This window comes from Lissotriton vulgaris, chromosome 9, assembly GCF_964263255.1.
Source record: "Lissotriton vulgaris chromosome 9, aLisVul1.2, whole genome shotgun sequence".
Classification (NCBI taxonomy): domain Eukaryota; kingdom Metazoa; phylum Chordata; class Amphibia; order Caudata; family Salamandridae; genus Lissotriton; species Lissotriton vulgaris.
Window position 1 is genome coordinate 133,458,379 of NC_141697.1, and position 15,329 is coordinate 133,473,707.

At 42.1% G+C, this 15,329-nt stretch overlaps 1 protein-coding gene across 1 annotated transcript in view; it reads left to right on the top strand.

Annotated features, from left to right (window-relative positions):
• The window catches only part of CHP1 (calcineurin like EF-hand protein 1), a 195,942-nt gene extending 188,323 nt beyond the window's left edge, over positions 1–7,619 (top strand). The window contains exon 7 of the mRNA XM_086937194.1: positions 5,527–7,619. Coding sequence (XP_086793320.1) covers positions 5,527–5,580 — 54 coding nt within the window. The 3' untranslated portion in view covers positions 5,581–7,619. The remainder of the gene's footprint in view (positions 1–5,526) is intronic.
• The last annotated feature ends 7,710 nt before the right edge of the window (positions 7,620–15,329 follow it).

Consider the following 15,329-nt stretch of genomic DNA (forward strand, 5'->3'; position numbering starts at 1 on the left):
GCCTGCCTACATTTTGTGGGTTATTTCTAGGCCTGGGCGGTGAACTCTGCTCGCAGAGTTTTCTGCACCCTGTGCTCCCCAGAGCACGAGGAGTGCAGAAAACTCAGCGTAGTGCAGCAGAGTTTTTTCCCTGCTCTCGAACGGTAAGTTGGCGAGCGCGAACTGCCACTCGGGTAGAATTTCTACACGTGCAGCAGGAAGGTCAGCGTGAAAAGCTGTTCGTACTGCACTCCGCCACTTGCGGAACTCTGAATTTTTTTTTGTCACTTCGCGAAGTTGCGCATACCGAAACTCTCCGAACTACACCCAGGCCTGGTTGTTTCCATTATGTGACTTTTGATGCCAATGGCGGCATAAAGTTTGAACATTTTTGTTTCCAACCATGTATAATGCTCATCTGAGACTCTTTTCTTCATTTGCTCCATTTACTGTACACAGTAATATATATATATATATAAAAAAGACTCCAAATCATTTTATTGTATGAGAATTCCATGTTTTACCTCAACATAAATCGCAGCGTACAGTTTGAACCGACGGACTTTTTTGTGTTAAGCGGACTCCATTTGTAGGACTCACAACTCTGCTGAGACTGCAGGGAGGCCTTTTTGGAACCTTATGTATATTATTTCCTCAGTTGCTTTTAGGACTCCCTTTCAGCGGCCCCTTAGTTTAGCACATCCCTAAATTAGAAACACTTACGGATATAAGTTTCCACACCCCCACCAACATTTGTCTGTGATGTGAAGGTGTGCCTGACTAAATTGCCTTCTAGGCATGATCGTGCTATCTGTGTCAATGACCTGGACAAGACTAATCCCCTTCCCAGATTTGTTTATCATTCCCTCCTTTTATCTGTGTATGTCAGCCCTATATCTTCCTCACATTTGTCTTGGAAACAAACTCTTAGCCTCCCCTTCTTCATGAAGAAGTTTGCAGAGTGTATATAAGATGTTTTTTCATCAGGTATTCTTTGCTGGGGAGGAGGTCCTTCTATCTTCCCCAGCCCTTGCCACCTTGCATTGGCTGCCACTCAACGAGCGAATTCTGTTCAAAGCTATGGGCTTCTGCCACAGAAAGTTCAATGACATGGGCCCAAGAAATCTGGCATCACTGGTGAAAGGCCACCATTCAAGCCACAGTCTCAGGTCTTTGGGTACCAACATAGCGGTGGTTCCTTGGATGAGAAAAACCAGGATGGGCGGTTGCTCTTTTGGTTTTCAACCAGCAAAGTTTTGGAATTCTCTGCCACTTTCGTAAGAGGCTTAAAACTTGGCTTTACCAATCCGCTCTGGAACAAGTTCATGTTGGGTAGTTAAGGTGGTAGATGGCTCGCTGTCCTCATCTCTATTAGTAGGTAAGGACTATGGGTTGGGGACTTTCTTTCCCCAGCGCACGCTCCCCTCCAGAACTCCGACAGACGTCACACCATGAAAGCCACCTGGTTCACCACGGACTTCCGCGAATGAAGGCACTCGTGCTGACAACTTGAAAAAGTGTGGAGGAACAGCAAAACCCCGGATGCACGAACCACCTACAGGACTGCCACTACAGTTCACCACCAACTCATCTACGAGGAACTTCATTCCGGAGGGGAATTCTCTACAACTCCAGCAACTCCAAGGAACTCTTCAACATCGTACAAGAATTCACCAGACCTCCAGCGAAACCTTTTACACCCCTCCTTCCCAGGACCTCTACAACAAACTCTGACCCTTCTTCCTCCCCTGTCACCCCAGAAGACATTGCAAAGACCATGAAGAGCATACACTCCGGAGCACCCACGAACCCCTGCCCGCCGCACTTCCACAGGGCCTCCGCACCAGAACTACGACGGACGATCAACTGCACCCTCGAAATAGCCACATTCCCAGACGACTGCAAACGCGTGAAAGTCAAACCCCTCCTCAAGAAGCCCTCCGCAGACCTGAAGGACCTCAAGAACTACGGTCCCATCTCCCTCCTCCACCTTGCCGTCAGTCACCGAGAAGATCGTCAACATCCAGCTAATGGACTTCATATAATCGAACGACCACATACTTGCCACTTCTCAATTAGGCTTCTGCAGCACTACACAAAGAAGGGTGACAGTTTAAATGGAGCGCACAGCGTGTATAAGTCAATCAAATCATAAATGTAACACGGTGCTCAAAGTGAACAAGAGTCTGTCACCAAGACTCTTATAGTTGCCAGAGGGTGGCTAATCATAGTCAATTAATTCACCAAGCACTCAAATTAAAGTCCATTTAGAGTTCACAAGGTAAGTAAACTTCCTCTCCAATTCTTTTCTTCATTCGGTCATCAAATTCAATGGAATTCTTGAACAGCAATACAGCCAACACGTGTTTCGTCTAGTCTTTGTTTGACAATTAGACTTCTTCAGGGCAATAAATATACGACCAAATATTCAGCAATCCTCCGTACTAATGCAACCTCATCTGTCAAATAGGGTACGTAAATCTCATGTAGCACGTCTTAATACCATCATCATCACACATATGTGTAGAGCAAAAAGTAACCTCAATTTTCAATAGCGTAGTAGCCACTATCTACATGTAGCTTGACTTAGTCCAAAAGTAAAAATCCGACGAAGTAATTCGTATTTCTCAGTCTTTATACCTGCATGGAGTGTCCTCCAATCCTATCGTTCATCCGTAATTCCCAACATTGTATCCTACGCCGATAACACCCAGCTCATCCTCTCCCTCACCAAGGAACCCAACATCACCAGATACAACTTCCAGGAAAGAACGAAAGACGTTGCAACCTGGTTGAGCAGCAGCTGCCTGAAGCTCAACTCGGAGAAAACTGAAGTCCTCATATCTGAGCCACCCCTTCCGCATGGGACAACACCTGGTGGCCCCCCACCCTCTGCAACCCTTCCACCTCCACGGACCATGCCCACAACCTTAGTATCATACTAGACTCCTCCCTCACCATGAACCGACAGATCAACGCTGTATCCTCCACATGCTTCAACGCCCTCTGCGTACTTTTCAAGACCTTCAAATGGATCCGCTCCAAATACAGGAAGACTGTCGCCCATGTAATCGTCACCAGCAGGCTGGACTACGGGAACGCCCTCTACGCCGGAGTCAACAAATCTGTACTCCAGACCGTCCAGAACGCTGCAGCCAGACTCATCCTCCTCATCCCACGACAAAACCACATCACCCAGCACCTACAAGACCTCCACTGTCTCCCTGGCGAAAAAAGTGACCTTCAAGCTGCTCACGCACCTACAAAGTCCTACACAACACCGGACCCCAATACCTCGACAAAGAATCTCCTTCTACACCCCCTAGAGAAACCTCCGCTCCGCTGACCTAGCCTTGGCCGAAATCCCCTGCATCCACCGAGCCAGAACGGTAGGCAGATCCTTCTCCTACATCTCTGCAAAGACCTGGAACGAACTTCCCCTCAGCATCAGACAAAGCCCCACACTGCAAACATTCATGAAGAGCCTCAAGACCTGGCTCTTCAAATAACCAGAGCTTCAGGGGAGCTGGTGTTGAAGTCTTTGTGTCCCTGAGACTTCAGAACAGGAGGCAAGATCTTGTTCAAGTCCTTGGACATCGTCCTGAAGCAGGGGACACAGCAAACAGCAAAGTCCTTTTCCCTTTCCTTGGAAGAAAGCAGCCACTGCAGTCCAACACCAGACAGCAAACAGCACAGGGGCAGTACTCCTCAGTTTCTCCAGCTCTTCTCCTTAGCAAAGGTTCCTCTTGATTTGCCAGAAGTGATGTAAAAGTCTGGGCCCCTCTTTTTATACAGCAAAATCCTTTGTTCTCTGAAGGCAGAGCGTGTCTGAGCCCAGCCAAAACCAGTTCTGTCCTCACTGGTGTGGCTTCCTGGTAGGTGGTGGAGACAGCATTGTGGAAGGCAGACCAGGCCCATTCAGGTTAAGGGAAATCTCCTCCCCTACTCTAAATGCAGCCCAAGTCTATTCAGGCCAGCCTTGACTTATCCAGAGTCTCTTGAGCCACTGTACCTCCCCAGTCCCTGTCACTCTAAAGCCAAACAGTCAATACACATCCTGGCAGAAGCACACTGGATGGCTAAGCAAGAAAATACCTACTTTCTAAAAGTGGCATTTCCAAACCCAGAATGTAAAATGAACCCTCACTAAAAGATGCATTTTAACATTCTGAGGCATACTAAACTTTATTTTCCTACCTTGTTCCACAGGTAGTTATGTTCATAAGATGTTGTAAGCAAACCCCCCATCCTATGTGAACAGGTTACCTTGCAATAGTGAAAAACGAAATTGGCAGTAATCCACTATCGAGTCATGCCACACACATCAGGGCATGTCCTACCTTTCACATACATTGCACCCTGCCCACCGGGGTACCTCGGGCCTACCTTAGGGGTGACTAATATGTACAAAAGGGAAGGTTAGGGCCTGGCAAGTGGGTGCACTTGCCAAGTCGACATGGCAGTACCAGACTGCACACAGACTCTGCAATGGCAGGCCTGAGTTACATTTACAGGCTGCTTATGTGGGTTGCACAATCAGTGCTGCAACTCACTACGCAAAACCAAAGGGGATGATGGACGGAGTGTTGTACATTGCAAGCACTCACCCCAGTCAACAGATCTGGGTTTAATCCATCATCATTCTTTAGCCCACTCCGCCACTCCAGTTCAGACATGGCCATGCGCAAATCAGTCCACTTGGCAGCATTTGATTTACAGGCCAGGGCACACCGAGTGCACTGTACTAGGAACTGACTAGTATATCAAATATGGCAATCATTGAAGCATCAATTCATATCAACAATTTACAAAGGAGGCACTTGCACTTTGGCACTAAACAGCAGTGGCAAAGTGCCTAAAGTACCTAGACCATCAAAACGAAGTCAAACACACAGCAAAAATACAGGGGAAACCCACGCCAATGACGCCAGGTCTAACACACACCATTCATCCAGAATTACTAGTTTGGAAATTGTGGTTTGTATGTGAAGATGGGTGATGCATGGATTACTTGTGTGTCTCCGGTTACACACAGTGGAAATGTTGGAGTACAAGATCTTAAAGTTTCTCGAAATTATATTTTTACTCCCAATTGCTGGTGTCTCTTAAATTCATGTTGCCCGATCTTTTCAAGCTGGAAATGATTCTCGTATGTTTTCTTTTACTTTGATACTAAGCATCGGAAGTAATTTTAGATGACTTGAATGAAATATGAAGATCTGCCTCTATTTGAGATTTCTTTCACCTTATTGGCTAAAGTTTGGACAGTTTCCAGTAAGGTGAAAGTGCTGCGAAGTAAACGCAATTTGCTAGTGGGTATGTTAATATTTTTTGCCGCTTTGGTATAGTCCAGTTGCATTTAAAAGTAAGTAACCTTTTTCATTTTGTTGCCTTCAGGACCACACTCCCATCTCGTTACCTTGATACAGAATTGCTGAAGGGAAAATATGTGCCATGTAAATAAAGATTAACCAGCCTGAAAGTAACTGGTGCTTAAGGCTCAGACCTCCCACCCTCATCAGGAATCTTTCCTTTCTTTTTGTTTAGGTTTTGGAGAAGGTGGATGTTGAACAGAAAATGAGTATTAGATTCCTTCATTGATCGAGCGAAACCCAAGTTGGTGTCATCAATGGGAAATGGAGCCTCCTTTTGCCGCCTTTCCCCTCCGTTGTCTGAGTTGCAAGAGCATGAAACCTTTAACTTCAACCCCATTACATTTGAACATTTCCGCCGGTGACCATGGAGGGCAAGGAGGTAGCAAGAGGCTTGCTGCTAGAAAATGTGCTCTGAAGTCTGTAGAACTCCACTTAAACCTTCTTCACAGAACCATTCTTTGTTGGGATGCTGCACATATGATAAAAAGAGATTGAAGAAACCGTGGAACAGTCCTATCAGAAGGCCCTGTGCTCCTGCATGAATGCCAGATTTCTGAAGTACCACAAATGCACCTTAAAGCTATTTTCCTTGGTCCAGAACGTATGCTTTATTTGCTGAAGAAAACAAAATGTCATAGGTTTTGGGCCTATCAAATATTTCCGTTGAATGTAAGAATATTTGGTTTTATCGTTGCAATATTGGATAGTTTCAATATTGGATGAGTATATCAAAGTATCCTTCTGTGGGCTTCATAAAAAAAAGATACATTGGGTATAATTGGTTTTGATTCGTTTTCAGTGTTCTGTTTCACGGGGTGGTTTTCGGTGATTGCATCAGTTTTTGAACAACCACCTCGCCCCTGTTTCCCTGCACATAGGTTCTGTTGTGAGGATGACTTACTTGGCAATATGCAACTAATGGAGAAGCGGTTGTACATTTTGAACAGTCAGTCATTAGTCTATTGGAAATTTCCTTCTACAGTTGAGGGTCCACAAATGAGCTACTTAACATGCACTATTGCCTAATGACTCCGGGAATATTTATTTATGAATGAGTTTGAGTAATTAACTGTGGATACGCTCACTGAAAGTGGACACTGCATCTACAGCCCTCATAAACCCTCAATGTCTCTACTTCCTCTGGTAGGAGAATTTGTCACTGCTGCCATTTTCATTAGGGCTTGTAGATGGAGATTTCGAGCTGAAAATTATTTTAAGGGCTTCTCTCGCTTCATTCATCACACTGTTTTATTTATAAACGAAACATTAGTTAATGAACAAACATCTGTTTCTGTGAGGGTAAGAACTTATTAAAGTAAGTGGTAGACCAGAGGTTGAATACAGTGAGTGACAGATTGTCTTGAAATTACTTCACTAGTTATCTTGAAGTGGAGAGGGACTTTCCTGAGACTTTAATCTGGCACAATTACTATCCTGATTGTCAGCTAAAAGTGTCAAAAGATGTCTGCATTGTTTTCCTCAGATGAGGTCTTTCTGGGTTCAAATGATTCCCTCAGGTCATATTCAGAGTTGTCGCAAAATAATGACCTAATGTTGACAGGGATCACGATTTCGCGTCTCGGATGGCAGACACTAGTTCTGTTTAGTCTGTGGCCATTAGCTCTGGGGAATGTCACTTCCACAACACTAGATTACTTTATAAATGTGTTAATTGTTGTTTGCCAACTGGTTTGAGTAAGGCAAAAAATGTGTTGTGCCCTCTGTTTGAGATCTAAATAACGTGCTAAATGTAATTTTAAGTGTGACGACTATTTAAGGATCTAGGACCATTGCAAATCAATTGCATTATATGAGACGGGTCCTTCTTAAATGTATGCTTTCTACCAATGAACTTGTTTGCATGATCTATTCAGACATACAAAATGATCTGACTAAAAAAAATCGAGTTTGTAAATGATTTAAGAGGCAGTAAGGGACAATGCTGTAACAATTAGGAAGAGACATAATAGTAAATAATTGTTACTGTTTAGGGAAAAAAAATATTTTTATGACCATTTTGCTAAATAGGAAATAGGACGCGCAGGCCAATACCCATGTTTATTTGGTAATATGCATTATTTGCTTTTTCAAAGTGTGCAAAGAATAAAAATAAATAGAAAATGTTGTGATCTGTTGCACAAGAATTGTTTGTATTAAAAGCTGTGCCTTATTCCTTATCCAAGATTGGATGCCAAAATGCTTCAGTTCTTGAACGTATTCTATATAAATACGGTACCTATCTGAAATAAATTCTATTTAAACACAGTACATACCTGAAAGTGTATTCATTCTGGAGTCGAAGTGTTGACTAAGTAATTAGTATATCTAAGGGCTCATTTAGAATACTAATTAATCCACCTATTAAGCTTAACTACATTTGTTTGATTGGAAAAAGTAACCCTATTGCATGGACATATTGTCTTTAAGTCGTCACTCACATAGCATTAAAATCTTACCTATTTCTCATGGTACACCATTGAGTAAATATTTGCATGAGATGGTTGGCTGCTGTAAGAGTATGGAGTACCAGCGATGTTGATTTCTACAACTAGTAGGCAGTGAAAGCTTTGCATAAGACGGATCATTGGAACAAATCTTTCACTGCCATCTAGTTGTCACCCCTTGAGTAGAGGTCAAAGGATGACAACATAGAAGAATGTAATCCACTCTAGACACACCTATACAGGAGCCTTACTGGACTGTGGAGGTAGAGAAATGAGTCTGGGACTCATATCCTGCCTTCACATGACCTCTTTAACAAAAATATACGAACATAGGTGCAGTGTAAAATGCTCTGCACATTAATTTGAAGGTACCTCGTTTTCAGCATTACAGTATAAAATGCCCCTGTGGAAAGGAGGGCAAGATGGGGAATGGAAGCAGTAGCGCCAACAAACCTTTTGACTGGAGCTCAGCCATGGACTATTGGTTCCATTTGCTCTTATAGTGTTTCATTCCTGGTTTACATTTGAATTGCTTTCATAAGCAATTAACTCCTTGCTCTTTATGTTTATAACATTTTCTGTTCTGCTGCCTATACTGTCTACAGAGTAGTTTGCTTTTAACGCATCATTAACTTAAATTGTAAATCAGACTTACTACCGAAATGCTGCATTTTGATTGGCTCCTAGCTGGTCGATATCTACGCAGGAGATTCCTAGCTAGGACTTGAGACAAGCCTCAATACATCATCAACTTGGGTATCACTACACCTTCTCTTAACAGGTGGCTGTGCAGATCGAAGTTCTGACCGAGAATTAGAGCTTTCACCTAGGTCACAGAGTGTGTGTGTGTGTGTGTGTGTGTATATATATATATATATATATATATATATATATATATATATATATATATATATATATATATATATATATATATATATATATATATATATATATATATATATATATATATATATATATATATATATATATATATATATATATATATATTTGTGCAGGTTCCATATCCAAAATAACAAAAACCACAGTCCTCGTGGAGAATGAAGATACGGACACGGTCCTCAGATTTGTGCAAAGGTTTATTTTCGGTGTTTAGGCGTCACGACGCGTTTCGGTCCCTCCTTGGACCTTGATCACATGACACATGACACAGTGTAATCAATCACATGGGTTTAAATGCTGGTTAGGATTGATGACATCAGCATAGTACCATAGACATAGAAAAGTTTTTTCAAGGAACAGTGACTTTAAAAACATCGCAATTAAAGTACATTATGTCAATATCAGAGGTACATAAACAACCCAAGTTTAAAAAAGAGAATATAAAGTGCAATGGTGAAATAGAGCAAGGACAAAAATCTTTGAATCGTCCTGACTGAAAAGTGCTTGTGCGAGTGCAAAAATAGACAGGTTTTAAAATATCTAGGGTGCGCTGCGATGTTAAGCAGGAGTTTACACAATTTTGAGCCCAAAATTGGTTGCATGTAACATGCATTATTAATCACATGAGTAATGGTGTAAATACCAGATTGTGATAGTTTCAAACGTGCAAAGCACAAGTGTAACAGATTTAAAACTAACGGTATAAATACCTTACCATGCTAGAAAATGCACTATGTTACAGTACTTAAAGTTAAGTCAAATTATACAGGAGAAAATTGTGTCTAATTATAGACATATGGAGCCCCAATAAAACAAGTCAGAAGAGACATAATTAACAGTTTCAATTTCATGGTTGGAACTGCGGAACCCATCGATCTTAGTTCATAATATGCCCATATTGTGCCATTTGTATCCTAATGATAAAGAACCACATGTTGTTAGTTATACTCATTATTTCGTCGAGAGACTGCTCACAAATATCAGTTGCATATATAATTATATACACTATTTATATGTTGTGATGTATGCTGATTGTTTAAATAAATAGCTTAAAATGCAGGTATCAAAATTATATCCCAAATATCAAATCAGATTTAAATATTGATAAAATGTGAGTAATAAATAGGATAAAACAGCATACATTACTGTGCAGTCAAATTATATCATGGGTTATTGGATTACCACGGATACATAGACACAAAAAGCACTTGGATAGGGTTCCGGTGGTTTTCAGTGCAAGAAACAATTAAAAATAGCCATATATATATATATATATATATATATATACACACACTGTAGAGAATCAGGAAATATCAAAATCATATTTGATGTTTTGGCTACATTTTATTCTTTCACTGATAGGTAGAATGACTGGTTTCATAAGAATATTTCCAATATGTACCATCACACTTGGCCAGAGAATGGGTGAAACCCTTTGATACATCAGCCCCCTTTTCTAGCGAGTCAGTATTGATAGTGGTGAATTGCCAAACACCCCGGGCTTTAAACATTCAATGCAAGGTGCAGTGACAGGTATATGTGACAAGAGTGCTGTCACCAAGCATCTGGTATAGCGGTGAAAACATGGCACCAGACATTTGGAAAACATGGACCATATTGTCACCTGGAATTCTGCTGAAAAAAGTTCTTACTACATTCAACAAAGATTGGAGTGATATTTTTTGTTTTTGCAATGATTCAGCTATGTATATGAAAATGTTGATGCCCTGTTAACAGCTATACCTGAGGTGAAGTGCTTCCCTGTAAGAGATCCTTGCTATATGGTATGCTGAAAGTATATTTACAATCTTCAGAGTTAATGAAGAATGTTATTGACTTTGTTGTCAATTCTGGTGCACTGTTTCCTTATGCATGGGAACTTAAATGCAAATATTTCTCATGTTGTGCTTTGTGTCGCATCAAAGAAAGATTCATCCCAACTGTGTCATTTAACTAGTGGTTCTCAGTCCTAGATGCTTTGAATGCTATATCTATGTGGCAACTGGTTACAGAATCTTTGCTTAGTGATGATGCCAAAGGCAAGAAATGTGAGGATCCTCAGTCGCATATTGATAGGGATGTGAAACATAGTACACTCTGTTGCATTCTTACATTTTTACAGGAAAACATGACTGCTGTAGTGGAGATAATAAAAAAACTAGAGTCTGATAGCACCCTTGTCTACCAAGTGTTCAGCGTAATTGGTGTAGATGTGAAACATCTCCTTGAGAGTAGTCTGGATGACACTTTTAGTGACTTTGGCACTGCAACATGTTCCATGTTAGAAAGCTTGCCACTTGATAAGCAATGAAATGTTGAGGAGCAATTCAGGAAATGTTATTTAACAATGCACGAGGAATGGCTTGCAATGATGCATAGAAATGTCCCTTCACCAACCATGGCATTTGAAGTCAATGAAGCCTCACTGTGGTACTCTGCACAAGTATGAGATCTCTTCTTTAAAAAGGAATTTTCTCTGCATTTTGAAAAGTACTGCTGCATTTTTTACCTCTTCGAGAACTATGAGGGCATACGCGCCCAGTTCAATGTATATGTTGCAGAACCTGTCACAGAGAATCACAATCTTCAGGTGCACCAGTATTGGCATGGAAAGCTATGTAGGTGGCCAGAGTTAACGAATTGTGTACTGGCTGTTTTGGCGTTGCCTGTCTCAAGAACCAATGTTGAGAAGGCCTTTTCACAGATACTTGGGAAGGAAAGAGCAATCCTGCATCACCAAAGACTCATTGCAGATGTATTGTACGGTGTAGTACAAGGAGTTTGTTCTACACCATACAATACACTCCTCTACTTTGTCTATATACCATGCACTATCAGTGCAGAAAGCAAGCAATAATTAAAGCAGAATGTTCCCAAAAAACTGGAAAAACACTGTTTCTGTAGTTTTTAATGGAGCAGAAATGTTTAACCACTGATAACCAATGTTTTTTAAGGTATTGAAATCACACAAAAAAAACACAAGAAATGACAGCAGCTGGGCGGCTTCCACGACCGGGCCGCCGTAATCAATTCACACAAAGAAGGTTTGCCACCGCGGAAGCGCGCAAAACAAGGTAAATTTTACTTTCCATTTTTTTAGTTTATTTCAGAAACTGCCGCATGGCTTTGTGTGAATTGATTACGGCCGGCCCGGTAGTGGAAGCCACCCAGCTGCTGTTGCGGACCTGTGGTGACGCCAACCGGCGTGCACTGTGTTGCAGGACAAGGAGCTTTGAGGAGACGAGGCCAACATGGTGTATTGGGACTGATCAGAGCAACCCACTGGGGCTTTTAATTTCCTTGATTGTGCACTTTACAGCGCCTCACTGGAGGAACAAGACTACAGGTACCAGGGAGCTGTGCGAACAGCCAAGCCCACATGGGTGGATACCAAGAATGTATTTAATAGTTTATTACGCTGTTTGAGTGCATATGGACATAGCCTTTGACAAAGGGCGTCGGCCCGAAACACGTCAGGCTGTACTTATAAGCAGTGACGTGTTCCAAAAGCCATGCGGCAGTTTCTGAAATAAACGAAAAAAATGGAAAGCAAAATGTACCATGTTTTGTGCGCTTCCGAGGTGGCAAACCTTCTTTGTGTGAATATATATATATATATATCACATCACAAATCTATTCATTTCAAATGAGATCTCAATCAATAATCAATATTCGAATGGCAATCTTAAAACCACAAGATAACATACAGATAAGTTAAAAAAGAATGAAAAGATTCTACAATTGCAACGATAAACTGTTGATTTAAAAAAAAACATTGCAGTCTGTGACACACATCTTCATTGCTTCCCATTTGTAAAAACCAAAGAGCTATTGTGCACTGTGTGAATTTGTATTTCCTTAAAACCGGCAATAAAAATTGTTTTGTAAACAAGAGTTTCGTTAGAAACACCATTGCACAGGAATGTGCAACCCGTAGAACTGTCGCATTGACCTAGTAGAATGCGGAGAAAAAACAAATAGTGCCTGCTCTGAACATCAACAGCAAAGCCCTTTCCTAACTTCCATGTACTATAGTGAAATATGGCTTCAAGCAATTAGACAATTTCTGGGTTGGAAATGACTTCAATGGATGTTGGCTCAACTTGACAGACTCATTTTCTAATTTCCAAAGATCTACACTTGATTTGTCACTTGTGCCCTGTACATAACTAGTGTGGGTTCTCAAAAATGGAAGGAGTCCCCAACCCTTCTAAATTCTGTTTCATGCATGCAAACCCCTGGTACCTGCATCCTTTCATCACACAATACACAGTCCTTGATTACTTCTTATTTAATCTGGTTGGAGGATTCAGTGCTTCCTTTGTGCCGAAACTCCTAGACAGTGACATGAGGAGAGTGGAGAAATGCCTTTTGGTTAGAAAGGAGCTACTGATTAGTCTTCCAACAGTAGTGTGGCTCACTGGTTAGAGGCGGCAGACCCGAGAGCAGAGGACGGCCCGGGACCAGGGTTCGATTCCCGGCGCGGCAGGTTTCTGGACCAGGGTCAGCGGACTCGATAATTCTCTCGCCTCGGTGCCCACTCTGATCAGCGATCACACTCGGCAACTCTGGGCATTAGCTTGCCTCATCTTCACTAACGGCCCCACCAGACCGCCGGGGATGCCTGGTCTCACCCTGGAGATACCCATTAAGGGACCATCTCTCAGGGAAGCCAGGAAGGGTTTCGCAGCGGTCGAAGTGCCTTGGGACCCTCCGGGTAAGTAGTGCGCTATATAAATACCTATACATACATACATACATACATACATACATACAATGTCATTTGGTGGACGGTCGGAGTGAGGTGTAGGACAGCAGACTCTGCTGTACAAGGTGAGGACCTGCCTTTTTGTCTTTGCCTGATAATTCCTTCAGTTGTCCTGAGGTTGTGCCAAATGCAAAAACCTCACACCTCGTTGTGCCTAGTTTGTGCTTGCTCTAGTTTAAAGACCACCCTGCTCCGAAAAGAAACACTGCACAAAGGATTTATTTGGTGAACAGCCTGCAAAGAAAACTTGTTATAATCATTATATATTTTCTCTTTTAGGGATCTCTCTTTTGAATTATAAATATGAATGTATTCAGGCTTATTTATACGATATAAATGCCAATATATTAATGCTGTTATTCACTGCAACAAGATAATTCAGTCTGCTTGAATATATTCATGATTTTTCTGTGCAATAAGAATTTTCTTTCTAGTGATGATTGCTGAATAATGCCCAAGGGTTCATAGAAACTGATATCTTGAATTTAATTTTAAATTATGCATAAGGTTTTATAGAAATGGATAGCTTGACTTCAATAGGCAAGGTTTCACAAAATGTAAGCAAGTGAAAGACTGCAAGTGGTTTACTACTAGTGTTTAATATTATAAATATTCAACAATGTTCAGACACAATATACAAACTTAAGCAGAGGGCGCGTAATGAGATGGAAAGCAACTTACAATCGAGGATTCTAGACTGAAGGTCATACAAAGCCATAAACTCCTTCCTTTGCTGAAGGCTACAGGGAAGATGCATCCAGTCTTCACTCAGCTTACCTGACAACTTGCAAACAGGCACAGCACCTGTGTTTTTTTTTACATTATTCCTATTATTCAGAAAAGGTGTAAACCATCTATGAAACTCTAAGCAAGGCTGTTTTACTGCTAGGTTTAGCTTATTTAGCCCAGAGAAAGGAGTGAAAGAACAGCCCTGGACTCTTTGTAGCAAGGGTTATGGGGAGATCTTACAAGAAGATCCAGAGGTGCTATCACATATTGATGACATAAAAATATCAGACAATAGCTCTACTGAACACCTGGTTAGCGTGGACACAATAGTGATGCTTATAAATCGCAATGAGTTTAAAATCAATTTTTTTAAATCCTGCATATCTCACTGTGATATTCCTTGGGTGTGAATTACCCAGTGAGAGTAAAGGATAGCACCTGACGTCTTGCAGAAGTGTACTACTTTATTATTTTTTTTTTTTTTAAATATATTTTTATTGCAGAGTTATAAACAGCAGGAAAAAAGTAATCAGCCAGTGCACTTGCGGGCCCCCCCCTCTAGTAACAGTTCACAGTTATACACAGCCATTCAGCCCGCATCCCGGAGGCCGGGCGGCATATCAGATCGCTCCGTAGGAGCACAACACAGTGCACGTCCCATTGGGACCCCGGCGAAAGATCGTTGTATGTATCTGCTTTTACCCCTCCACCCGCAACAACATTCCCGTCAGCCATCTCCGAGGTATCAACGTGATCGCCCCCATCGGGGCCTGCTCTAGGCGATTCGGGCCTTCGTGCCAGGCCGTTCCAACCAATCAAACCGCCCACCACTCAACACCCCCAGTCCCAGTAGGTCCGAGGCCTCCACCAGCAACCCTCCCAATGGCTTCCGGCCCTCCCCAACTCCCCCTACAACTAACCCCCCCAACGCCCCCCCCCCCTGGCAACTGCTAAGGTGTGTGCTTCGCTCTACTGAACTGGATGGGTCCACTACAGTGCGTGATGTCATACTTCTGTGTTCGCCCCGCGGTGTCCAGCGGCTTATTCCTCGCCGTCCACATCCTCAACCAAAGCATCACGCAGAGCCTGTACTACTAACTCCCATGCACGCGCTGCATCCAGAGCCTTCTCATT